At 40.8% G+C, this 27,746-nt stretch overlaps 1 protein-coding gene across 1 annotated transcript in view; it reads right to left on the minus strand.

Annotated features, from left to right (window-relative positions):
- LOC143988073 (dynein axonemal heavy chain 5-like) overlaps nt 1-27,746 on the minus strand; it is a 310,868-nt gene that overhangs the window by 83,424 nt on the left and 199,698 nt on the right. The window contains exons 68-77 of the mRNA XM_077487337.1: nt 27,068-27,254; nt 21,111-21,218; nt 18,483-18,622; nt 15,441-15,572; nt 14,508-14,691; nt 13,068-13,219; nt 11,722-11,888; nt 9,244-9,333; nt 6,114-6,259; nt 3,437-3,520 (exon numbers count right to left, since the gene is read on the minus strand). Of these exons, the coding sequence (XP_077343463.1) occupies nt 3,437-3,520; nt 6,114-6,259; nt 9,244-9,333; nt 11,722-11,888; nt 13,068-13,219; nt 14,508-14,691; nt 15,441-15,572; nt 18,483-18,622; nt 21,111-21,218; nt 27,068-27,254 (1,390 nt within the window). The remainder of the gene's footprint in view (nt 1-3,436; nt 3,521-6,113; nt 6,260-9,243; nt 9,334-11,721; nt 11,889-13,067; nt 13,220-14,507; nt 14,692-15,440; nt 15,573-18,482; nt 18,623-21,110; nt 21,219-27,067; nt 27,255-27,746) is intronic.

A 27,746-nucleotide genomic window follows, 5' to 3' on the forward strand; every position in this document is an offset into this window, starting at 1 on the left:
TCCGGCTCTCTACCGGCATGTGGAAGGCAATGTCCATGCCTCGCTGGACAGGGCGGCATGGACAGGGATGTTAGCTATCTTTCACTCTTCTGGCAGCTGGGAAGGATGCAGGACAAGGTGCAGTAGTGTTGGAGGTTGTTCCTCCACCACGCCTCCAAAATGCTACTACTGGTTGTGACACACCACTCTCCTCCACCCCCTCCCTCTTCTTCTTCCTCCATGGCCTCTTCCTGTCCTTGGAACCAGTGGTGCTCTGTAGGCGTTCAAGGGGCTACACAAGTACGCAGGCAAAAAGATGCCATGCCATGCTTGCGCTGGTTTGTTTGGGGGACAGGAGCCACACTGGGGCAGATATTTTGTCAGCTCTGCAGGGGCAGGCCGAGAGGTGGTTGACACCACGCCAGCTTAAGTCAGGAATAATGGTTTACGACAATGGCACCAACCTCCTCTCCGCCCTCCGACAGGGACAATTGACCCATGTGCCCTGTGTGGCTCACATCCTTAACCTGGTGGTGCAGCGCTTCTTGGGCAGATACCCGGGCTTAAAGGATGTCCTGAGGCAGGCCAGGAAAGTCTGTGTGCATTTCCGCCAATCATATATTGCCAGTGCTTGGCTGGCTGAGCTCCAAAAGGAGTTGAACCTGCCCAAGAACCACTTTATATGTGACATGCCCACCAGGTGGAACTCAACGTTGGCCATGCTGCAGCGGCTGCACATGCCTCAGAGGGCCATCAATGAGTACCTGTGCGAATACGGCACCAGGACAGGGTCAGGGGAGCTCGTTTTTTTTTCACCACGCCAGTGGGGCATGATCAGGGATGCATGCACTGTCCTGTCCCCATTTGAGGAGGCCACGAGGATGGTGAGCAGTGACAGTGTACACATCAGTGACACTGTACCTCTTGTCCAGCTGTTGGAGTATACGCTGCATGGAATAATGGACAGGGCACTTGAGGCAGAACAGAGGCAGGAAGAGAAGGACTTCCTTGCCTCTCAAGGTCCCCTTTATCCAGACAGTGTTCCTGCTGTCCCACCCATCACACAAGAAGAGGACAAGGAGGAGGAGGATTGTGTTCGCATGGAGGTGGAGCCTGGCACTCAGCATCAGCAGCAGCAGTCTTTTAGGGATTTACAGTTCCAAGAAACCCGTGAACTTGTACGTGGCTGGGAGGAGGTGGCTGCAGATCATGTCGTCCTTAGTGACCCAGAGGACTCCGCACCGAATGCCTCAGCTAACCTACGCTGCATGGCCTCCCTGATCCTGCAAAGCCTGCGGAAGGATCCTCATATTCTTCAGATCAAGGAGAGGGACTATTACTGGCTGGCCACTCTCCTTGATCCACGGTACAAGGGTAAGGTTGCAGACCTTATCTTGCCATCGCAGAGGGAGCAGAGGATGAGCCACCCCCGGGAGGCCTTGCAGAAAGGTATGTGCGACGCGTTCCCAGAGACTGGGAGGTTACAAACTCCTGGTCCTGTACAACGTGTTGCTGAGGCTTCGGTCAGTCACAGAAGGAGCAGTGGCCAGCTGTCCGATGCATTCACACAATTTTTTAGTCCGCAGCCCCAAAATATGATCTGTTCCAGCAACCATCACCAGCGTCTGATTTATATGGTGCAGGAATACCTAGGGGCAAGGTCAGACTTGGACACCTTTCCCACCGAAAATCCTCTGGCTTACAGGGTCTTGAGGATGGATCACTGGCCATAGCTTGCACAGTATGCAATTGAGCTACTGGCCTGTCCTGCATCCAGCGTTCTTTTGGAACGCACATTCAGTGCTACTGGAGGCTTTGTAACCAATCACAGGGTGCGCCTGTCCACCGACTCGGTTGATCAATTGACCTTCATAAAGATGAATCAGTATTGGATCACCACCAGCTACCAAGCACCTGAAGCTGATGTAACAGAATAATTTTTTTTGAAATGCCACATCCCTTCAAGACTGCCTATGCTGATGCTGAGTGACTGTCCTGTCCTGTTGACTGACTATCTTCTTCCTCCTCAATGATCCTGCTGATAGCTTGGAAGAACATTTTTGGTTCTGGGTGACGCCACCAGTGGCTAAGGCCCAATTTTTCAGCCCGTTTAACAGGGGCATGTAATTACAATTTTTGATGCAATGCTTTGCAGCAGGGCTCATTCCTGCACTCCAACTAGAGTATCTGGGAGAGGTTGCAGTGTCGTGGCACCAGCACCAGTGCCTAAGGCCCAATTTTTTAGGAGCTGTTTAACAGGTGCATGTAATTACAATTCTTGATATAATATTTCACAGCAAGGCCCGTTCCTGCGCCCACCGAGAGTAACTGTGAGGACTTACAGTGTTGTGGCACCAGCACCACCACCACAACCACCAAAGGCCCAATTTTTCTACCACTGTTCAACAATGGCATGTAATTACAATTCTTGATATAATAGTTCACAGCAGGGCGCTCCAGCATCCACCAAGAGTCACTTTGAGGGCTTACAGTGTTAACTTGTGGCAACACCTTAGGGCCACATTTCTGCAGAGCATATAGGGCAGGCCCCTACTTTCAATCATCCAATTTACAAACATCTCCTACTTGCAAACGGAAGGAGACAACAGGAAGTGAGATGAAAAAAGACGGACTGCCAAAAAAATTATACAGGGGTGATATGTTTTCCAAAAAGCTTAAAAATAGATTTTTTGACTGGAGCTACACTTTAAAAATGTACCAGTTCAAAATTACAAACAGATTCTACTTAACACAACAAACCTACACAGTCCCTGTCTTGTTTGCACCACCTGTATGCTGCTGTTCTGAGTATATAGGGCCTTTTTTTAATTTGGGTACGGGGTTCCCCTTAATATCCGTACAAGACCCAAAGGGGCTGGTAATGGGCAGGGGGGGCTACCCATGCCATTTTTCTCAATGATTTTCATCCGGTTTGGCGGAACTAGACATTACATTAAAACCGCAAGCAGTTTTAAATTACTTTTTTTTCCATTAAATTTCAGTTTGTGCAGGGACTTTTCTAAACACGGGAAACACGTGCCACTTCACAGGCATACTATAGACCCCCCACAGGCACGATATTTAAAGGAATATTTCACTTTTTTTCATTTTAATCGTCATTAAAATCAGTGCTGCCGAAAAAACGTTCATTTAAAAAAAAAATTTTGCATTGATCCATGTCCCCTGGAGCCAGGTCCCCAAACCCTTTTTAGGACAATATCTTGCATATTAGCCTTTAAAAGTAGCACTTTTGATTTCGAACGTTCGAGTCCCATAGACTTTAATAGGGTTCTAAAATTTGTACGAATTTTAGGTCAGTTCGAAGGTTCTGGTGCAAACCGAACCGGAGGGTGTTCAGCTTATCCCTATTATAGAAGATGAAAGTCTAACCTTAGTAGTTTTTTGCTAGCTCACCTTTTACCCTGTTCTGATTTTCAGAAAAATTGTTATTCCTTACCTGGGCAACCAGATATGGGGGGTTTTGGCATCGCAAAAGTCTTTCCACACATGGTTTGTCCACCTTACTACACCAATGCATCACCTGCAAGGAAACCATAAAGTTTATAACCTAACACAGCAGGTATGGATGTTCAGCTTTGAAAATAAAATAACTGTTTATGGAGCTCAATTAAACTTGTAAGCACTGTCTACTGTGTACAAAAACGTAACCAGAATTTTTTGTGACCCACAAGTTTCCCCCCTTATCGGTTGCATAAATCTACATACATTTTTTCGGGAACTTGTATTATTCATTTATTTTTTTGTAGGACAAACAAGACTCTTTTGGAAATTTTGTCTCACAAAAAAATGCATGTGTTTTTTCTATAAGGACCTGTCTAAAGCCGCGTACACACGGGCGGACTGTATGGCCTACTTAGTCCGTCATACAATCCGACGGACAGTCCGTCCTACTTTCGAATGAACGGACAGTCCGTCGAAAGCTTGCGCGATGACGTGTACAGCACGTACGACGGGACTAGAAATAGGAAGTCGAATACACAGCAATGCAACCTTCCGCCGTGTAAATCCTTTCTGAGCATGCGCCATTCTTAGTCCGTCGAACTAGCCTACTGACGAGCAGATTGTCCGCTGAAACCAAAGTATGATGGGCAGAATTTCGAAAATTCCGAAATACTTAGTACGCCGGACTGCACGCTGAAAAAGTCCGCTGAAGCCCACACACGAGTGGACTGTCCGCTGAAATGTGTTTCGACGGACTAAGTAGGCCATACAGTCCGCCCGTGTGTACGCGGCTTTAGTTTTAAAATAGGTAATGTTAGTGTAATTTAAAAAGTATACATTTTATTCTACAATTTGCCCCATTTGTACTGAAGCTTCTGGCACCAAGCATGACACAGATAATTGCAAATGACAAAAGTGCCTTTTTTAAATTTTGCAGGAATTTTTTTTAACATACAAAAAGAATATAAATAAAATATATGGTAAATAAATATAAATAGACAGCTAAAGGTTGATTTGTGGTTAAATAAGAACATACTATTGCTATGGACTTTGTCCCTCCTATTGAGAGACTTTATTAATCACATTTATTTGATCTTTTACACCTCCAGGGTCTCTCCTCAAACGAGCGCTGAGATAATTTTTTGTCTCATGGGCTGTGACACAGCAGCAGGGGTCGTCGGGGGGCAATGCTCCTATCAGAACACAAAAGCTCAGTGGGGAGACCGTTGTACTAACATCACATAGTTAGTACAGCAAGCCCCTTGCAAGCTCCTCAAGCTTCCCACTGGATTGAACAAAACAAAACAAAAAATACCTGTGTGAACCAGACTTAAAGTGGTTGTAAAGCGTGAAAGTTTAAACCTTCAGTGTGCAGCTCCAACCACTCCCCTAATACTTACCCAAGCCTGAGTGCGATTCAGTGATGTGTACGAGAGCAGCACATCTCTGGGCCCTCTCATTCCTCATTGGCTGTGACAAATGAAAAGAAACACAGCGCCTCTAAGTGCAGTATTGGTAAACCATTTAATAAGTCAAAAGTAAAACTACTACTACTAGGGATAAACACAATTGTGATAGTAATCCTGCAGCAAAATTCGGAGGTGGTTTTTCTCCTAAACGTCCGTGTCTCTGAAGTGCAGCTGACAGCTCGTGCAGGTGTATTCCAGCATTCGCAGCCTATGAGAACAGCAGGGAACACAGGGACGATCGGAGATGACTTCACTTCCGGGTGTAGGGTGAGAGGAGGTGGCTTTGCATTTGGAGCATGCTTGTTCCTTCCTCAGGCCAATGGCTGCACTTCAGAGACACAGACGTTTAGGAGAAAAAACACCTCTGGATTTTGCTGCAGGATTACTATCATGCTTGTGTTTATGCTCCCTTTGTGAGTAGTTTTACTTTTGACTTATTAAATGGTTTACCAATACTGCACTCTTTTCCTTTATTGCATTGCAGAGACTGCTTCTAGCTCTTCACACTGGCTGCCCTTAGTGATGGTACATGGATTCCTCTCCCTCTTCATCTTAGAGACTGTTGCTATGGACTTTGTCCCTCCTATTGAGAGACTTTATTAATCACATTTATTTGATCTGTGTACACCTCCAGGGTCTCTCCTCAAACGAGCGCTGAGATTATTTTTTGTCTCATTGACTGTGATACAGCAGAAGGAATCGTCTGCTGCTGTCAATCACAGCCAGTGAGGAGGGAGCAGGGGGCGGGACTGAGCCATGCTCTGTGTTTCCCATAGACACACAGAGGCTGCTCGTGAAAGAGCATGCACGAGTGCCCCCAGAGAAAGCAACTTGCTCTGGGGGCAGTCAGCAAAGGGGAGGGGCCAAAAGCGCCAGCAGGGGACCTGAGAAGAGGAGGATCTGGCTGCTCTGTGCAAAACCAGGTGAAGGTGACGTGTTTATTATTTCAGGTGAAGGTGACGTGTTTATTATTTCAAAGGGAAAAAAACAAAAACGTTATAACCACTTTAAGTGTCATTTTGCTGTTTTTGCTATGCGATACATATTGACAGTATTTGCTGTGAAGTGGCGGCAACAGGATAGAGGATAAGGGCGTAAATAAAATAAAAATGTTAAAAGCCGATTTTAATGCGATGCTGTGGCTTTGTGTTCTCTGTTTTTATTTATCTCATATTGATAAAATATGTAAAAATAAAGATGTACCTCATTTTTCACAATTTGCAGATTTTTCTTTCGCTCGTTCAGTTCATCTGCTGCTTTCTCTGTCTTTTGCGTGACATCCTGAAGGTAGGATTTTTTACTGGCCTCCTTCATGCGGTTAAATGCATCATCATATTCATCATTATTATCTAGGATTTACCAGGAAAAAAGTAATACTCAGTTTATAATGTAAAGAATACATGTTACTTACAGTATATACTAGTACTGTGTGCAGCAATACTTTTGTAAATCTAGATGTTTTTTTACTATTGTTTCTTTTTATATCTGGCTGCTGCCAAAGGCATGGAAGGGGGGGTCAGATAATTTATGAGAATTTTAAATGAAAGTGGAGTTAATTTACTAAAGAAGTGAAGGCTTAATCTTTCAGTCACATGCAAGAAAAATGTTTTTTTTTTTTTTTTTTTTCCTTGCACATGATTAGGTATTCAAAGTGGATGCAGCTTAACGTCAACCACAAAGCTAAGTGAACAATCTCTATTCCTTTAGTAAATTAACACCAGTGTAATTGGCATGTAATTGGAGTGTAATTGGAGTACCTGTTAAATCACATTCTTAAAAAAAAAAAAAATGGCAAAATGTATTACATTTTTTTAATTTTTGGTTAGAAAAGCTTGCAACCAAAATTACTCGGTTATACAACACTGGTAAAAAGTACAGTACAACATAGCTTTGCTTGTTTTTCAATTATTAAAAAAAAGGAATTGAAGTGAAAAAATGTCTTTATAGAGCATGCTGAATTTGTGAATACTACAGTTTTTTGTTTTTGTTTTTTTTAACTGAAACTATTTTACTGAACAAATAAGCATTACATCTCAATCATCATCAGCCATTATACCGTTTCCATACATGTACTGTCTTAAAGAGAAAAACAATAAGCAGAGATTGTAAATCTGTAAATACAGTGCCTTGCGAAAGTATTCGGCCCCCTTGAACTTTTCAACCTTTTGCCACATTTCAGGCTTCAAACATAAACATACAACATTTTATTTTTTGTGAAGAATCACCAACAAGTGGGACACAATTGTGAAGTGGAACGAAATCTATTGGATTTTTGAAACTTTTTTAACTAATAAAAAAATGAAAATTGGGGCGTGCAAAATTATTCGGCCCCCTTGCGTTAATACTTTGTAGAGCCAGCTTTTGCTGCGATTACAGCTGCAAGTCGCTTGGGGTATGTCTCTATTGGTTTTGCACATTGAGAGACTGAAATTCTTGCCCATTCTTCCTTGCAAAACAGCTCGAGCTCAGTGAGGTTGGATGGAGAGCGTTTGTGAACAGCAGTTTTCAGCTCTTTCCACAGATTCTCGATTGGATTCAGGTCTGGACTTTGACTTGGCCATTCTAACACCTGGATACGTTTATTTGTGAACCATTCCTTTGTAGATTTTGCTGTATGTTTGGGATCATTGTCTTGTTGGAAGATAAATCTCCATCCCAGTTTCAGGTCTTTTGCAGACTCCAACAGGTTTTCATCCAGAATGGTCCTGTATTTGGCTGCATCCATCTTCCCCTCAATTTTACCCATCTTCCCTGTCCCTGCTGAAGAAAACAAGGCCCAAACCATGATGCTGCCACCACCATGTTTGACAGTGGGGATGGTGTGTTGAGGGTGATGAGCTGTGTTGCTTTTACACCAAACATATCGTTTTGCATTGTGGGCAAAAAGTTGGATTTTGGTTTCATCTGACCAGAGCACCTTCTTCCACATGTTTGGTGTGTCTCCCAGGTGGCTTGTGGCAAACTTTAGACAAGACTTTTTATGGATATCTTTGAGAAATGGCTTTCTTCTTGCCACTCTTCCATAAAGGCCAGATTTGTGCAGTGTACGACTGATTGTTGTCCTATGGACAGATTCTCCCACCTCAGCTGTAGTTCTCTGCAGTTCATCCAGAGTGATCATGGGCCTCTTGGCTGCATCTCTGATCAGTCTTCTTGTCTGAGCTGAAAGTTTAGAGGGGCGGCCAGGTCTTGGTAGATTTGCAGCGGTCTGATACTCCTTCCATTTCAAAATGATCGCTTGCACAGTGCTCCTTGGGATGTTTAAAGCTTGGGAAATCTTTTTGTATCCAAATCCGGCTTTAAACTTCTCCACAACAGTATTACGGACCTGCCTGGTGTGTTCCTTGGTCTTCATGATGCTCTCTGCGCTTTCAACAGAACCCTGAGACTATCACAGAGCAGGTGCATTTATACAGAGACTTGATTACACACAGGTGGATTCTATTTATCACCATCAGTCATTTAGGACAACATTGAATCATTCAGATATCCTCGCTGAACTTCTGGAGTGAGTTTGCTGCACTGAAAGTAAAGTGGCCGAATAATTTTGCACGCACCACTTTTCACTTTTTTATTTGCTAAAAAAGTTTAAAATATCCAATAGATTTCGTTCCACTTCACAATTGTGTCCCACTTGTTGGTGATTCTTCACAAAAAATTTAATTTTATATCTTTATATTTGAAAAATGAAATGTGGCAAAAGGTTTAAAAGTTCAAGGGGGCCGAATACTTTTGCAAGGCACTGTACATTGTACAATTTATCCTAGCATAGGAGTAAGTCCATATTGCGTCACATGGAAACTGGATAATCATTCAGAGCCCCTCACTGTGGTTGTGAATACTACAGTTTAGTCACATTATAGAAAGCATTTTTTTTGCCCATTGCATTGTTGATATTTAATATGATGTACACACATGACACTGGTGTCACAAAGAATTATGGGTTTTCTAAAAACAAAACAGTACAGCAAGGATATTTTCAGATTGTCTCTCTTTAAGTGAAACTAGCAAGCAGAGAGGGTTAGGAGGATTGTTTTTTTTCTTTGATAATTTAGCTATGTGTATTAATTTGAGCTTGAGCTATTGAGATTCATAGACATGTTCTTTTAATTAAAGAAGATTTGCACTGCCCTATACCATGGCCTCAACGACACAACTTGTAAATATTGAAATCATCTCCTGCATTTAAAATAAAAGGTTGTGTCTCTATTTACAATTTTTTTAAAGGGCAATGTGTTTATCTATATCATTTAATCACTTTACTGCTCACTAAATACCATAATAATATGAGTATAAGGAAATACAAAAACACATGAAAAAGTATACACTATACCTTCCTTTAATAAGTCATCATCCTCTTGAAAATTGTCTAATTCATTTTCATTTTGTGACAAAAATATTTGAAGAGTTTCATCTCCAAGACCTGATTAACAAGTAAATAGAAAAAATTTACTTTGTAATGTTAGATGTACAACCATTCATTTATGATTACACTGAGAATAAGCAGGAAACGTTCACCCCACTACAGAATTTCGATTGTTTTAGAACTTAGTGGAAATCCAAACTAGAGACATGGAAGAAAGATGACAAAAATGGACCTAGTGGTCCATCAATTCTGCTTCTTTTTTGATCGTAAACAGGTTATCAGGGTCCCACCACAATACTAAATGACATCAGCGAGTGAGACTTCACTAAGGCCGCGTACACACGGGCGGATTGTCTGCCCAACTTAGTCCGCTGAACCGTGTTTCAGCGGACAATCCGCTCGTGTGTGGACTTCAGCGGACTTTTTCAGCGGACAGTCTGACGGACTAAGTCTTTCGGAATTTCCGTAATTTTGTCCGTCCAAACTTGGTTTCAGCGGACAGTCCGCTCGTGTGTAGGCAAGTTGGACGGACTAAGTATGGCGCATGCTCAGAAAGGATTTACACGCCGAAGGTTGCATTGCAGTGTATTGGACGTCGTATTTCTAGTCCCGTCGTACGTGCTGTACACGTCATCGCGCAAGCTTTCAGCGGACTGTCTGTTCATCGTGTGTGGTCAAGTCCGTTCATTCAAAAGTTGAACGGACTGTCTGTCGGATTGTCTGACGAACTTAGTTAGGCAGACAATCCGCCCGTGTGTACGCGGCCTAAGGCTTTAGCTAATAAATTATTTCCAGTTTTTCTGGACATTTTTTTCAAATAATATTTCCTTTCTACAGGTGTACAACTGTTAGATGACAACAAAGTCTGTATGCCTGAAAAATAACTGCCTGAGGAAAATTCTTCTCATCATCAACAATACACTGACTAGAAAAAAGACAAACATGAGATGACCTAAAATTAAGCATTTTTGCATAAAAACACACCCGTTTCACATTAAAAATCTAAACTGAATATTTATTCTTTTATCTATTTTGATATTTAAAACTCCCTGATCACACTAACATTCTGTGAGATGTAAACGACAAAATAATTTCAGGGGGTCCCCGAGATCTCAAAATTTTTTCAAGGGTTCCTTCCGCATAGACATTTTGAGAAAAGCTGCACTAAGGGTCCATGCACATTGGCTTCACCACTTACCCACTGGGCACTTAAACCCCTTTCCTAACCAGACCAATTTTCAGCTTTCAGTGCTCTCACATTTTGAATAACAATTACTCAATCATGCAACACTGTACCCATATGAAATGTTTGTCCTTTTATTCACACAAATAGAGCTTTCTTTTATTGGTATTTAATCACTGCTGGGTTTTTTATTGTTTGCTCTATAAATGAAAAATACCAAAAATTCTGTAAAAAAAAAAAGCATTTTTCTTTGTTTTTGTTATACAATTTTGTAAATTAGTAATTTTTCTTCATAAATTTTGGCCAAAATAAAATTTGGCCAATACTGCTACATATCTTTGTTAAAAATAAGCCAAATTGTGTATATTATTTGGTCTTTGTGAAAGTTATAGAGTCCACAAACTATGGTGCCAGTCTCCGAAAATTGATCACACCTGAAGTGCTGATGGCCTATCTCATTTCTTGAGACCCTAACAAGCCAGGAAAGTACAAGTACCCCCAAATGACCCCTTTTGGGAAAATAGACATGTGAAGGTATTTAGTAAGAGGCATGGCGAGTTTTTTGAAGTTGTAATTTTTTTCCCACAATTCTTTGCAATATCAAGATTTTTTTTTGTTTCTGGGAGGACGTCATAGTACGCCCTCCCATTGTTATCGAGCTGCGCTGTAGCCGTCATTCGGCTATAGCATGGTTGTTAAGTGGTTAAAAAAACGCCAGTGCTCTTTGCAGAAAAAAACACAAATTTTGAGCATTTTTTTTACTAGCCTTTAGCAGCTTTTAGGAGCATTTATGTTTATTTTTCTGCCAGAAAAACCAATCCCAAAAGCAAAACAGAAGGGTTTCTTGCTGCCTCTAAACGCTGAGCATAAAATATGCCTCTAAACAACCTAATAATGCTCATGGACACATAGTATAACTTTAGTTGCTTCTACAGGCAAAACTTTAAATTCCTCTAGGAGCAGCGTTTTTTTAAACCAGTGTGTACGGACCCTAAAGAAAACATGCATTCCTAAATCAGGGTCAGAAATAAGATATCTATGGCCCGCTGCGTGTGAAATCAATGTTATTACACTACTAGTTTACTGACAAGGTTCATGGGTAACCCTTGAAATGGTTTCTATTAACATTTATTACAAAGACAAAAACATACAGATGTTCAAACATAGTTTTTTGTACAATCTTAGATGTGATTAGTGCTTTCAAGTCCACAATGCTAAATTATTTACAATGTAATAATTGAAGAGCTTATCAAATGGCTCACCCAATGTGGCTTTCAATCTCTCCAAAATGGAAGTCTTTGTAATAAGTTTATTTAAAATGTCTGCAGCAATAATTTGTGCTTCACTGTATTTTTTTTCTAGGATATCAATTGCTTCTTGAGTTTTCTTTACATCCATTCGAGTGTTATCAAGTGTCTCAAGTACGCATCTGTGGAAAGAAAGCAAAGCATAATCTCAAGAGGTCTGAATACCCATGATGTCTTTAAAGTCTGAAGGTTCTTAAGAAAACATTGCAAAATAACTTTTTAAATACATTATTGCCATTAGTTAGTTAATGCTTAATTCATTTAAACTGTTTACATTACAAGTATTAAAAAATGCTGTGTATGTAAATTACTTTACTCACTAGTCCCATGTTTTTAGTGCTCCTGTATATTTTCAATTAGTTATTTAGCTTTGACCTAAAATATTTTTATATTTAAAGGTCCAACTTCAAGGGTGATAGTCTCATATACTGTAACTGCAAATCATAGTGGTTTTTGATCATTTATTGCAATATTTTTTAAAGTTTAGGAACAATTCTATATTATTATTTTGTTAGCATTAAATCCACATTGTGCAAAGATCCTCGGAAAGGCACACAGATACGCTTCTCTAAATGTTAAACTGACATCTGGGTAAACTGAAGAAAATAAACTCTTAATCACTCCTGTAGCAACTCATATTCTGTCCAGAAATACCAGTCTCCTGATGATGAGGTCCAGTAGGCTAAAACACTCTTATCCACGTTTCTGTGCTTGGATTCAGCAAAAGCATAGGCTTTTGAAATCTAGTGGGGCATGCACTTATTGAGCTGCCATGCAAAAATAAAATTTACTAGGAAGTTGTTTCTCAGCTTGAAGAAGTGTATTTGTAAAGATTTTTTCAAGGTGTATTTTACATTGATCTTTATTTTGCTTCTGTCATATCCATATGGAGCTTTAAAATGAGCCTGTAAAGATATATGTATGAGAGCTACCAGTGCAACAATATCTCTTAAGGGTGCAAGTTCCAAGGCTACCATTATGATACCTGTTTCAGGACTTAGTATGTTACCAGGAACAAGCAAGCAGTCTGAAAGAAGAGGAATTCTAAAAGTCTGAATGTCTGCCCTGCGAGTTTGCGTTATATTAATGGCTGGGAACAGGATGACAGCTATGGAGCCTGCATGTTTCAAATTAAGTCAGAAATTGTAGCTCCTTTACTGCTATTCTCTTCAAAAGCCCAGTGAATTTCAGAATTTATCTTTCTACTCTTTGGAAAGTCTTATTTGTGTACCCAAGTTGATTCCCCTAAAGTCTATCTACTTGTACCTTGTATTTTAATTGTAAAACATAGTGTGACTTACGTTAACTGTTTATTTGTGCTGTAATGTTCTTCAGTTTTCTTCAGGAATATACTTCTAAAGCTATCCAAAAATAACTGCAATACGTTTGGACCAATAAAAACCTTGTCCTTTGCTGCTGTGCTTTCCTTTGAAATTTGGAGCTTCAGTCTTTCCTGCATTGGAAAAACACAGATAAAACCATATTCGATAGTAATGCAGGTAATTGGAACAGTTTTTACAGTACGAGATAAAGGCCTAGCATCTGATATCATAAAGGGCAAATTGACTTCTGGAGTTTTGCAGCCTTCATCCTCTAAGCCCTTTTACACATGGTCAGACATTCTGATGGAAATGTCCGATTGGACCGCGTTGTCGGATAATCCGACCGTGTTTGGGCCTAATCAGACTTTTTCCGTCGGAATGTCCGACCAACAAAGTTTGATAGCTGGATATAAAAAATTTCCAACAACATGATCCGATCGGACTTTGTCCAATCGTTTGTAGGGAATTTCGATCGGACAAAGTGTCACGCATGCTCAGATCAAATTCCTAGACCAAAGCTATTGGCTACTAGCCTGAACGTAGTCCCGTCGTAACTAAATAACGTCATCACGTTACGAACGATCGGATTTTCCGACAACTTTGTCCGACCGTGTGTATGCAACAAAGTTTCGGACAAAATCCGTCGTACAAAATCCGACGGAATGTCAGACCATGTGTACAAGGGCTAAGATCGCTAGATCAGTGTTGGTCAACTCTCGTGATATAGAGAGCCTCAAGACCGATAACATTTTTGCCTGCAATTGGGCCCTGAAACTGAGCCAAAGACACACAGGAACTCTGTGCAAGACGCTTCAGAGTCGCCATGGAGATATGTGAACTGGTTCCATCTCCTGTCATGCGAATTGGATGTGGGGAAATCTGCATCCAATTTGCACTAGTGTGAACTAAGTCTCATAGACTTGGGGGGTCACTGCTATTATTGCCTATTTAAAAATCAGTGTTTTCACATTTGTGTTCCCTACAGCCTCCTTAATACCGTAAAACTGACTTGCGCAACATTAAAAAGAAAAAAAGACGGATAGACAAGAGAGAAAAAGTAACATAGTATGACATAAATAAAACAGGTTACTTCACTACTAGAAATCAGTTAACATAATATTTTTCTCCACTGACAGCACCTCATCAAGCTAGGTAAGAAAAAAACAACACTACTGTTTGCAGGAACCCTGTGGGCCTCATTAGTGTCAAAGGGCTGCATGTGCCCCCCTGTGCCGCAGTTTGGGTACCAGGGGTCTAGATTGTCTAGGATTTGGGGTGCCCAATTTTTCACAGGTGTAACTGTGAAATAATGCAAAAGGTGGAGTTAGCCTTTTAGTTGCGCTTTAGGATGGAAACATTACTGGCTGCTAATAGAGAGTGACATTTATAAGCATGTATGTGTACATATTTGTTTTATACCTGAACAATATCTCTGCAATGTGGAAGATGATATTGGCATAGATTAGACTGTAAAATATCTAATTTAGGATCGTTTGCCGAATTCATAGAAATTTCGGAATTGCAATGTCCAGCCCATGGAACTTGATTATTTTCTTGGAGCATATAACTATGAATCAAGGAAACAGCCAATGCTATTTTCTCTCTGAAAACATAATACAAAAAATTGTAAGCAACAATAAGACATTTGCGGTACATCTTTGCAATAGCACATGCACATTTTCTAATGTCTTATCCCTTTAAATACCATGCAAGTATGCAAAAATTCCTGCTGATCTGTCAAAAATGCACTCCTAAAGTTGGCCATACACGCATAGAATTTCAATCAGTGTGTGGGCTCTCTCACTCAAGAGAAGCCAATTGTTTATTCAATTTCTACAGAAGGAATGTGTTGGAAAAATTTCTACCAATCAGTGGTTGCCGCCAATTAGCTGCAACTTTGATCTTTTTGTGGGCTGACAGCACAAAGCATTTTTGTGGGCTGTGTGATGTCAGCCCTGCCCAGTTTTATATTGCTAAAGTATTCAAACTTTCCTTCTATCATATTCTCCACAAAACAGAGATTAATTGTGATGAAGTCCCAAGATAAGAACTGGGAGGCCTAATTAGACACCTTGAGCTAATACATGAAGTGTACAGACAGCACAGGGCAGATTTAAATTTCTAGCATGATCAACAGGTACTTTTTTGCACTTATTGAACAAATACAACAAAACATTTTCCATTGTACATTTAACAGACCAAAAGGGAGCAATTAGGAAAAGTCAATTGTTAGGGATTACATACACTTTAACACTAAAAAAAATATTGTTCTGTACAAATCCACATTAATAATGCAATGTATTTTCCATGAGCTGTAATTTATTTATAATAACAAATAAGCTGCAGACATACCGTGTCTCCTCAGCGTGGGTCTCCATAATCTTGTGTTGCATTATGTAGTATTTGGCTTCTCTGTTGATAGCATCTTGTGACCAGCTGTCAATCCAAATTAGCTGACAACCACTTAAAAATCCTGGATATTTTCTGCAGAGAAACATATGATTTAGACTTAAGCAGCAAGTCAGTGACCTGCTACTGAGATAATTAAATGGTATGTATAGTATATAGAAACAAATCCACAAAAAATAGGATTTTTTCATCATACTTACCTGTAAAATCCCTTTCTTTGAGTACATCATGGGGCACAGATTTAGGCTAATATTCATTAACTGCTGGGTTATACTTCATCTCCAGGTGAATGGCCACTGGTAGACCAAGATAGGAAGTGATCCCCTATATAACCCCTCCCATACAGGAAGTACTTCAGTTTTGTAGCAAGCAATGAAACCTCAAAAAGAGGGGAGGGACCTCTATGTCCCATGATGTACTCAAAGAATAGGATTTTACAGGTAAGTATGATGAAAAAATCTTATTTTCTTTTTCATACATAATGGGACACAGAGTTAGGCTAATATTCATTACCTGGTGGGATGTCCCAGAGTAATAGCCTTGAAGGGAGGGAGACACCCTGCCAAACAATAGCCATCAGACCTTATACAGCAGCCCACAGTACACTGCGGCCAAAAGCCAAATCCTCCTTTGCTCGAACATCCACTTGATAAAATTTTGTGAATGTATGCACTGAAGACCAAGTAGCAGGCTTACAAATCTGAGCCACAGATACCTGATGGCGAAAAGCAAAGGAGGTTCCTACACCCCTGGTAGAATGAGCTCTCACCATAAACGCTGAATCTTAAAAACCTGAGGGGGAACTCCCCGCAACTCCAGCTTGTAACCGCGGGATATATTTGAGGCAAACCACTTGTCCTGAACTATTGCTCTCAAAATTTCCGCAAAGTGCAGCAACCTTCCCACCACCAGATGGAGTGGGGGCATCCCCTCAAAAGGAAAGCTTTGTGCTGGGTTTAGAAGAATTTTGGACCCAGGGCTTTTTCTGGCCCTGGTTTTACTGACATTTGAGGAAACAATCCCTGAGGTTTTAAACGAGGAACGCCTGGTGCTTTTCTTCACAGAAACTTTGTCCAAATGATCACCAAATAAACGTTCCCCATGAAAGGGGAAATCTGGCAATAACTTTTTACAAGGAAGATTCAAGGAAGCTTGGCTGAAGCTCAGCTGACCGGTTCTTAAGCCACAAAAGTATGCGCATATGTACAGACAACAGAGTCAAACGAGAAACCTGCTGTATTGAATCCTTTAAGGCGTCAACAGCAAAACACAGAGCTTGAGGAATATCTGCCTTATTTTCAGGCAGATCATCCCCCTGGTTAGGCCTGTCAGGCCGTCTGGTCTGATCCTTTACGGACTGGCAGATACCAATTGCTGCAACATCTGCTCATTTAATAATGACTCCAATTTCTTGTCAACAGGGTCTTTCAAGCCCTGTGCTTTATCTACCGTACAAGTCAAGTTCTTGTTTAAGGAAGGGACTGCTGCACATCTAAGGCTGGCATGCTCCACTTCTTAGCAAACTTTTCATGCATGGGGTTTAAAAGGGAAAACCTCTTAGGTGGAACAAAAATCCTGTCAGGATGTTCCCAATCAGCATACACCGCCTGTTCCAACAGAGGGTGTAAGGGGAAAGTCTGTGTGGCCTGAAGAGGCCTCAGGGATCCCAAAGAGGATGGCTCAGTAACCTCTGCAAGAGGCAACTTAAAGGCAGAACAAACCATTTTGATTAGAGTCAGGATCAAAAGTCTCTGTGAGCGAGAGGCAGACACCAACTGGATATCTTTTTGTCCGGATTGCTCGTAAGCAGACTCATCCGCCAGGCCATCCACAGAATCCCAAGCTTTAACCTCTTCCCCATCCTCAACCTATTCCTGCTCCAGACTAGGAGGCTTTGTGGAGGGGGATCTGTCATGCTTCTTGCCATCCTGCGGGATGGAGGCAATCATGCCAGCAATCTTGGGCTCTAACCCGGCTAGGGCTGAGGACATTTCATCCTTAGTGATAAAGACAGATCATCCTTAATGACTGTAGGCACAATCCCAGATAGGCGCAGTAGCTCAGATTGCCCAGAAACCTCTGGTCCTTCAGGGGATACATTATAAGGGATACAACTAGGTTCATCAGGAACTACTGATGACATAGGTAAGCCCTTCCCTGTATTGTTTGTCCCAGTCTTCTTTTTTGAAGACATTTACTAGCCACAAAAAGGGAATACCTGGGTGTAGTATTAACACACCTCAGAAGGGAGACCCTTTAATAGGGCTCACCAAGCCCCTATGCAACAATTGTGCTAAGCACTTTTAGCCCACCAAGCAACACCTGGTAACTCACGTGACCTGGGTAAGGAGAAAATGAACCGCTGAAAATGCCTGGTTCAGAGCCTGATCTGTGTCCCACAGCTGCCTTCTGGAAGCACTGCATGCTTGGCATACACAACTTAAATAAGCTGGCTATGCACCAGAATGTTCTGAGCGTGCGTATGCGGTCCTGGTGAACAGGAGTGGCTGTATTTGCGTATGACGCAAATCTTCATACGCTGAGATAAAGGCTATGGCGCCTGTGCGGCGAAGCCATGTTGCGCCATGGCCGCCAAGTAAACTGCTGAGCCCAGCGGCGCTCTTGCGAACGAACATGCACCCTGCAGACACTGGTAGAAAACTGAAGTACTTCCTGTATGGGAGGGGTTATATAGGTGATCTATTCCTGTCTAATGACCTTTGGTCTAACATTGTCCATTCACCTGGAGATGAAGTATAACCCAGCAGGTAATGAATATTAGCCTAACTCTGTGTCCCATGATGTATAAAGTTGTTTTATAATCTAACCCTCAGCAGTAACTGCACAATGATGGTATCACAAACAGACCTGCAGAGTAATGCTAGTTCAGAATATAATCACACTGTTACCACAAGACAAATCATTTGCAGCAATAAATACAAAAAGTACAAGAAGATGTCTCAACAATTACTACAGCTGACATACCCTGAAGCAGTTTCCAAAAGTTCATGGTATGGTGGAATGCATACCATTATCCTCAGGTAAGATTTCACTTGAGAAACAAAGTACTTAGCTGGATCATAACCGAGATGGGGATGTTTTCTCCGTAAAGCAGGGCCTAGAACCTAAAAACAATTGTTTGAAAATACATAACATAACAACATAACATAACATAACATAACATAACATAACATAACATAACATAACATAACAACATAACAACAAAAAACATAATCAATAATGTAAAGCTTGGAGAAAAGCAATTTGTTTTCTATAGTTTTTTATCTTTTTCATTGGGAATGATGGCTTCTTCAGTTTTTACAGCTGGATGCATTGGATTTTAATTGGCTGTGGTGTGAGAGGGTGGGCTTGGGTTTTCAATGACTGGTACGGGCACTGAGAATGACATTTTCAGCCACCTGACAAGTTCCCGTCTCCATGTGTAGTAATTGTCATGGCTTTATTAATCTGTTAGCTTGCCAGACATTCTATTGTTGTCCTCAAGTGGTTTTTGGTGTAGTCAAATGCTTGCCAAGCACACGAGTTAAAGGACAGGCTTTTAAGCTATTGTTTGGGTTATTGTTCAAGATTGCTCACTGTGTGATGGTTTTTTTGACTGGCCCATGTTCTATTTACAGTAGCGGTTGGCCATATGTTAAACAACGTTACTTGAAGAAAACTGTGTTCTTAGAGCCCTATAAAACTTAAGTACCTTCTATGTCACTACTGGGCAAGGCTATTTTAGATATGGGATGTTAATCTGTATGTTTCTCAGTAGTCTTAATAAAACAAAGCAGGAGTTTCCAGAGCCAGGACATAGGGACCAGTATCTTATGACGCAGGAAAGTTTGTCTTGCGAAAAAAAAAAACTTGACATGAGAAATGTCACGCAAACAAGAGGCTACATTGAGGATTTCTTGAAGTAGGGTTAGGGCTACAAGGAAGGTTAATGTTACAGTAATTGTTAGGCTTGCAAGGAGGGAACATAGGGCAGGGGTGTCCTAGGGTAGGGAAGCACTCTACTGTAATAGTTCTATTCCATCACCCAACAGTGATGATCTCTCTGAAAACCGTCACGGCTTCCAATACACACTAGTGAAGTGGGATGTTTGTAGAAAGTATTAATTTCTGTTTAGGTACCTAAACCTAAAGTTTTCAGCATGGAACCAGACATGTTATCAAGTGTTCTTGCCATCAAACTAATTCCTATCCTCACGAAAACATGGTATTCACATAATGTACGATACAGTTATTAACCACTTGCCGCCCGCCCTATTACAAATTGACGGCGGCAAAGTGGTTTCATAATCCTGATCGGCCGTCATATGACGTCCTCAGGATTATGAGCCGCTGCGCGCCCCCGGGGGCGCGCATCGCGGCGATCGTTGTTCCGGGGTGTCAGTCTGACACCCTGCAACTAAGATCTCGGTAAAGAGTCTCCGACGGAGACTCTTTACCACATGATCAGCCGTGTCCAATCACGGCTGATCACAGTGTAAATAGGAAGAGCCGGTGATCGGCTTTTCCTCACTCGCGTCTGTCAGACGCGAGTAGAGGAGAGCCGATCGGCTTCTCCTCTGACAGGGGGGGGCCTGTGCTGATTGATTATCCGCACAGCCCCCCCGAGGATGCCCACACTGGACCACCAGGGACGCCACCAGACCACCAGGGATGCCCAGGATAAGGTATGCCACCCTAGACCACCAGGGATTCCAGTCAGTGCCACAATGGATGCCAATCAATGCCCATAATGGATGCCAATCAGTGCCCACAATGGGCATCACTGATTGGCATGCATTATTGTTTGGCACTGATTGGCATCCATTAGTACAGTATATTATAATACAATGCCGCCTATCAGTTCCCATCCGTGCCGCCTATCAGTGCCCATCCATGCCACCTATCAGTGCCCATCCATGCCCACCTGTGCCGCCTACCCATGCCCACCTGTGCCACCTACCCATGCCCACCCGTGCCGCCTACCCATGCCCACCTGTGCCGACTACCCATGCCCACCTGTGCCGCCTATCCATGCCCATCCATGCCAGCTATTAGTGCCAATTTGTGCCACCCATAAGTGCCCATCCGTGTCGCCCATCAGTGCCACCCATCAGTGCCGCCTATCAGTGCCCATCAGTGCCGCCTATCAGTGCCACATATCAGTGTCCATCAATGCCACCTCATCAGTGCCACTTCATTGGTGCCACCTCATCGGTGCCCATCAGTGCCGCCTTATCATTGCCCATCAGTGTATCCCCATCAGTGCCCATCAGTGAAGGAGAAAATTTACTTATTTACAAAGTTTTGAAACTGAAACAAAAAAAAACATTTTTTTTTTTCAACATTTTCGGTATTTTTTTATTTGTTTAGCAAAAAATAAAAACGCAGAGGTGATCAAATACCCCCAAAAGAAAGCTCTATTTGTGGGGAAAAAAATGATAAAAATTTCATTTGGGTACAGTATAGCATGACCGCGCAATTGTCATTCAAAGCGCGACAGTGCTGAAAGCTTAAAATTGGTCTGGGCAGGAAGGTGTTTAAGTGCCCAGTATTGAAGTGGTTAAGCAGCGGTGTAAAGATAGATCAATAAGTAGTAGCTTTTCAAACACCTACCTGCAGGAGATCCTTCATTTCTTCAGTGGTGAATAAGGAATCATACTCTCCACAGATCAACAGGCTGTTAATGACATCTAGACAACTATCAGCCACAAGCTCATCCGCCTGACAGATATTAAAGACAGTACAGTATTACTATGAGAACTAGTGTCTTTGAAAGGAATAATGATATATAAATATTTTTACATTTTTAACCCTAAGGCTTCATTCATACCGGTGCAATTTGTTGTGCGATTTGACAGTTCCAAATTGCACGACAAGTCACACACCATTACCGGCAATGGAACCGTTCAAATTGCCGTGAATCATGTTGTAGTGACTTTGAAAACGGTTCTTGCACTACTTTTTGCAGATTTCATTGAGACTCGCATAGACTGTTAAATGAAGTCATAAGCTGAAATGAAACTGGAGGTGCAAATCGCACTGATCTGAGGCTTTGAAATCGTACTGATTAATGTAAACCCTCACCTTGTAAAAAAAAAAACATTCAGTTTAAAATAGAAATTAAAGGCAAAGCATTTGTGTATAGATAAAAGAAAAAACATTATAAATACCGTTTTGCCTCTTTTTTAAGTGATCAAATACCCTCTGTTCTCAGCTGTGTTCTCATGCCTAGTGTCATCAGTTTTTAATAGGAAAGCAGAGGGACTAGCAGGAACACCAGGTATTTCACATAAAGGAAGCAATACAAAGAGGACGGGATACTTTTTCATATAGTTACATGGTACAGCAGGCATATATCAGGAATATGCAATTTTGGGCTTACAAATTCTTTAGTGGATCTTTCTAGATTTCTGTAATAATTATATTTATGGGGCCTCTGGGGTGGGGAAGTATTTTTAGAATTGTAAAATAAAGTATAATATAAACACCACTCGTTTTACATTTTGCCTAATTTATGATTTTATAGTATTTAAACACATACTTGTATTGCCCTCTGCTGCACAAGTTAGAAATTGCAGTATCACTTTACTACTGAACCAATCCTACACTTAGACAGCAAGGTTGATTTACTAAACGCAAATAGGCTATCTACTTTGCAAAAGAATTATTACTTGCAAGGGATATTCCACTTTGGGAGGGAATTTCCCTTAGCTCTGAGCATGAGACGAAGCTCTGCTGACTTTCATCATCCAATCATGTGCTAACAAATATACTGGTTTTTAAATTTCCTTTACACTTGTTAGGGTACCATTTGCAAAGTGTATTTTTAACACATTCCCTAAGTTGAGGGAAACTTCCCTTGCAACATTAACAGATTATTTGCCTTTACTAACTCAACCCCAGTAGCTTGAAGTAGCCAAAAATGTACTAGCCTTTCATACATGCACTTTATGCTTAGATCATAAGTAATCGACAAATGGCTAAATCTACATATCTGTAAAAGCTAACATTATATTCTTAGCCTTTTACCACTTAAACGTAAGAATTCTTTACCAAGGCTTTACCAAGAATAAACGTAAGAATTCTTTACCAAGGCACTATGCTCCAGTCTCATGCAGGCTGAATAACTTTAACCACAGGTTTGTTTTTACATTTTTTTTTATTTAATAGCAGTTTAGAAATTAATTAAATACCGGCGCACCAAATCTATTGTGTGTAATTATGCTGCCGTCAAACAAACCCTTGAATAGAGTTAAATAATGCAAAGAGAGATGAACTGCACTGGCTACCAAAAAAAACTATTATCAAAATAATCCCCTTCTGCTGTCCTAGATGTGCAGAACATGTGATATTACCACTAATGCTTAAAATATTACAAAAACAAGTATATTGATTATTTTCTGTGCCACTATGCTATAAATAACTGCTAGACCCAGTGTTAATAATCAAACCAAACAAATACATATGCAAAAAATACATAAAGCATGTCAATGTATATCTAGACCTCCTCCAGTTAAAGTCCAAAAAAATAAAAAATGATTCTCTAACAATCGGTCTCTAACAATCGGTGACTTCTGTTCGCTCTTGTGTGATTCCTGAATTCACCCTTAAGTGCCACCACCACCTTGCGAAATGACCACTCACCAGATATCAATTTCCCACCTTTGGTTCATTAGATGGATAACCACTCCTTAAAAAAAACTATCAATCTCCCCAAGGGTCAGACCACTGGATATCCAAACTCATAAGAAAACATGTAGAACTATCATGGTGTAGTATTTCTCAATGAGTTTATTAAAAAAATTATTTAAAATATATTGCACTCACATTTTGCGGTGTCAATAGGCCGACACCAAGCTTATCCAGCTTATCCTTTTCCCTAAAGGTATCTGTGTTGCATGTATTCCAAGTTGTTTGGTCCCTGCTACCCGATTTCGCAGTGACCAAATAACTTGGAATACATGCAACACAGAAGACACCTTTAGGGAAATACATGTTGAGCTAGGTGGAACCTGCATACATGGCTGGATAAGCTTGGTATCGGCCTGTTGACACCGCAAAATGTGAGTGCAATATATTTTAAATATTTTTTTTTAATAACATAAAAATAATACACCATGATAGTTCTACATGTTTTCTCATGAGTTTGGATATCCAGTGGTCTGACCCTTGGGGAGATTGATCATTTTTTAAGGATGTGTAATCCATCTAATGAACCAAAGGCGAGCATTCAATTGATATCTGGTGAGTGGCCATTTCGCAAGGTGGTGGTGGCACTTAAGGGTGAATTCAGGAATCACACAAGAGCGAACAGAAGTCACCGATTGTTAGAGAATATTTTTTTATTTTTTTGGAATTTAACTGGAGGAGGTCTAGATATACATTCACAAGCTTTATGTATTTTTTTTGGCATTTGTTTGTTTGATTATTAACACTGGGTCTAGCAATTGGTGTTTATTTATAGCACAGTGGCACAGAAAATAATCAATATACTTGTTTTTTAATCATTGGTGGTAATATCACATGTTCTGCACATATAGGACAGCAGAAGGGGATTATATTGTTTTTTTTGGTAGCCAGCGCAGTCCATCTCTTTTTGCAATGACTATGTGTTTTGATTTATTTTGAGGGGACAGCAAATTTACACTGTTATACAATCTGTATACTCACTACTTTATATTGTAGCCAAGTATCATTTCTTCAGTGTTGTCACATGAAAAGATATAATAAAATATTTACAAAAATGTGAGGGGTGTACTCACTTTTGTGAGATACTGTATACGCACGCACGCACGCACGCACGCACGCACGCACGCACTATATTGCATGTATATACATGCAGTTTAATAGCATCCCAGCCTTAGTCCGTAGGGTTCAACATTGAGTTGGCCCACCGTTTGCAGTTATAACAGCTTCAACGCTTCTGGAAAAGCTGTCCACAAGGTTTAGGAGTGTGTCTATGGGAATGTTTGACCATTTTTCCAGAAGCAAATTTGTGAGGTCATGCATCCATGTCTTTATGGACCTTGCTTTGTGCACTGGTGCGCAGTCATGTTGGAACAGGAAGGGGTCATCTCCAAACTGCTCCTACACATGATATTGTCCAAAATGTCTTGGTATGCTGACGCCTTAAGAGTTCCCTTCACTGGAACTAAGGGGCAAGCCCAACCCCTAAAAAACAACCTCACACCATAATCCCCCCTCCACCAAATTATTTGGACCAGTGCATAAAGCAAGGTCCATAAAGACATGGATGAACAAGTTTGAGGTGGAGGAACTTGACTGGCCCGCACAGAGTCCTCACCTCAACAGAACCCCAATAGAACACTTTTGGGATGAATTAGAGTGGATACTGCGAGGCAGGCCTTCTCATCCAAAATCAGTGCTTAACCTCACAAATGAAGCTTCTGGAAGATTGGTCAAACACTCCCATAGACACGCTCCTAAACCTTGTGGACAGCCTTCCCAGGTGAATTGAAGTTGTTATAGCTGCATAGGGTGAGGCCAACTCAACATTGAAACCTACAGACTAAGACTGGGATGCCATTAAAGTTCACGTGCTTGTAAAGGCAGGCTGAAAATCGCCAACATATTAAGGCCTCTTGCACACAATACTCCTGTTGAGCATCTATTTTTTCAGGCCTTTTTTTGATATGTATGTGCGCGTATTCGCGCATTAGATGTAAATTACTGACGAAAAATGCACATTTTTCTATTTTTTATTTACTGCAGAATACACAGTGCTTGTTTACGCGCCTGTGTGCATAGGCACATTACAATTAATAGGCTGTATTTTAGCTCAATAAAAAATAAGCTTTACTGAGCTTTTTCAAGCTGCAGTGTGCAAGAGGCCTAAGGCTACTCTGTGCCTCAAAATAGAGGTAACATAATAACATGTGAAACTTCAAGGGACTAATCATTTGCTAACAATCAAATGAAATTCCTTTCTGTATGGGCAGCTTCACAGGAACATTCAAGTATTTTTGGTAGGAGTCTACAATGAATCACTTAGCTGTACAAACATTAAAAAGAGAACCGCTCAGAAAATCATTAAACAATGACATATTGTATCCACACAGCTTAACATGACCTGTATTTTTGACTAATAAGCTAACAGTAGAAGCCTAGTTGGCCTTTTACCTATGCTGTAATCAGAACCATGAATGCACACAGCATGCACTGATAATTACTATGGCAACAGAACACATTAATTTCTAGACACAAATCAGTCAATTGTTCCTCTCAGAGAGTCACAGCAACTTCAAAAAGGATGGCAATTAGAGTAATCAAGGTAAATTGCAAACTGCCACTTTTCTGATATGGTTTCAGATGCATAGGGAAAAGACAGTATTTTTCCCATTCTATGTCCAGGGTAGAAACAAAGTGCAAGTATACAGGATCATAATAAGTGTATAGTTAGCTAGTCTGTAAACTCTCATATGATTCCATGCTTGAGTTATCATTTAAAGGAGCACCACAGCCAGAAGTGACAAATTGTGCGTTTGGAGGCATAGATCATGCAAAGCCTACTTGCCCGGTACATCCGATATTCATTCAGGCGTTGCTGTATTGCTTCAGTCCACCCCACTTCTTTGTTGGTAATCCAGTGATGCTCCTGCTTATGTGCTTGAACACTCCACTACTGGCTCCTAACTGTCTCTCACATACAGAAAACAGTAAAGAAATGTGTGTACTGAGAAGTGTTTTTTACAGCCAACAACAAGATTCAAATTTGCCTTGGAGCCTCGGAAATGGCATAGCACAGGCATTGTGATTTACACTCCTACTGCCCTCTTACTGACCCTGCGAGGTTGCCTGTGTGTTCTCATTTGAGATACTGAGAAGGTATATTGACTAAATATTCTGATTTTAGTACAGCTGCAGTGTGCTTGATAGAATTAAGAGATCACTCACCAGTTTCACTAGAACTAGAATTTCTTAGAATTGCTCTGTAATGAGACAGTGCAAAGAGCAGTGTTTGTAAATATATAGTAACCCCTAATGAACAATGCAGATTTAATTAAAATAATTTATTTAATTTTCATCAGTATCAGGGCCCAGTTTACCTGTTAGTGGCACTGTGGTTCCCTGGGCAAAAGGTTGTACTTTCAGTTTTCACCAGTGGGTGTCTCCCAGCAGCTTCTAGTAATCAGTCTTCATCTGATGCTGGATACTGGAATGGTCCTTAAGTCCCTCTTTTGCTGATACACCTTGCATCCGTGTTTTGCTTTGCTAAGTCAGATGATGCTAACATTTATTCTGCTTCTGCCCTGCCTCCTGTACCTTGCACCTCGCTGCCTTACATCTGCTCCCCTTCTTACTGACCCCAGTCCTGATTCTCCCCTTCCTTGCATCTCTGGTATTCCCTGTGACCTATATATGTTGAACATATTCTATATAGTAGTTTGTAGTTAGGTTTCCTTTTAGTTATACATTTTGGTTATATGGTTGTGGTTCACTTGTATTTTTAGGTTTGCTGTTTGCTGGTGTGTTTTTTGTTTTAATATTAATACATTTATTTTACTATTTTTGTTGTGAGGAACTTAAGCTCAAGGGAATGATAAACTTACAGTTAACAAAATAGCTGTTGGTTTTCCTTCAACTGCAGAAATCTGGATGGCGGATTTCAGACTACCGATGAAGTTATTGTGTCCAGATGTATCCACTACATGCAGAGGTATGTCGGCAACATAGAGGGCTAGCTTCACTAATGTTGATAGATGAGACCCAACACATCCCACTAATAGTGCATTACCACTGCAATTACAAAGACATATTAGTAAAAGACATCATATCCATGCAATCCATTATTGTGTCTATAGCAAACTAGTGTTTTTTTCAGCTACAGGTACGTATATTTTTCATCTGCGAGCATATGATAAAGAAAGGCACAAGTAAAACTGATCAGTAAATCCAGAGATACAAGCAGTTAACAATAAATGCAATATTACATTTTTCTGTAAGAGTCTAGCTTGAGCTCCGCCCTGACTTTTAAACCTCACTATTTGTCATTGGATCTACCCATCACATTAGAGGACCGATGGGGAAAAGTGTGTATGTTTGGGGGCGGGGGAGGGGGGTTTGATGCAGGAAACCAAAATAGTTGTAAGGAGCCATAGTAAGCAGAAGTATCCTCCATCACTTACCAAATTTAACACAATAATGTAAAATAAATTGAAAAACTATAGGCAAAACTTTTTTTTTAACATTTTGGATAGAGTAAGGGAGGGTTGTAACCCATCAGCTTTT

The sequence above is a fragment of the Lithobates pipiens genome, unplaced genomic scaffold (genome assembly GCF_037356315.1).
Source record: "Lithobates pipiens isolate NorthernLeopardFrog02 unplaced genomic scaffold, aLitPip1_a1.2 Scaffold_18, whole genome shotgun sequence".
In the NCBI taxonomy this organism is placed as follows: domain Eukaryota; kingdom Metazoa; phylum Chordata; class Amphibia; order Anura; family Ranidae; genus Lithobates; species Lithobates pipiens.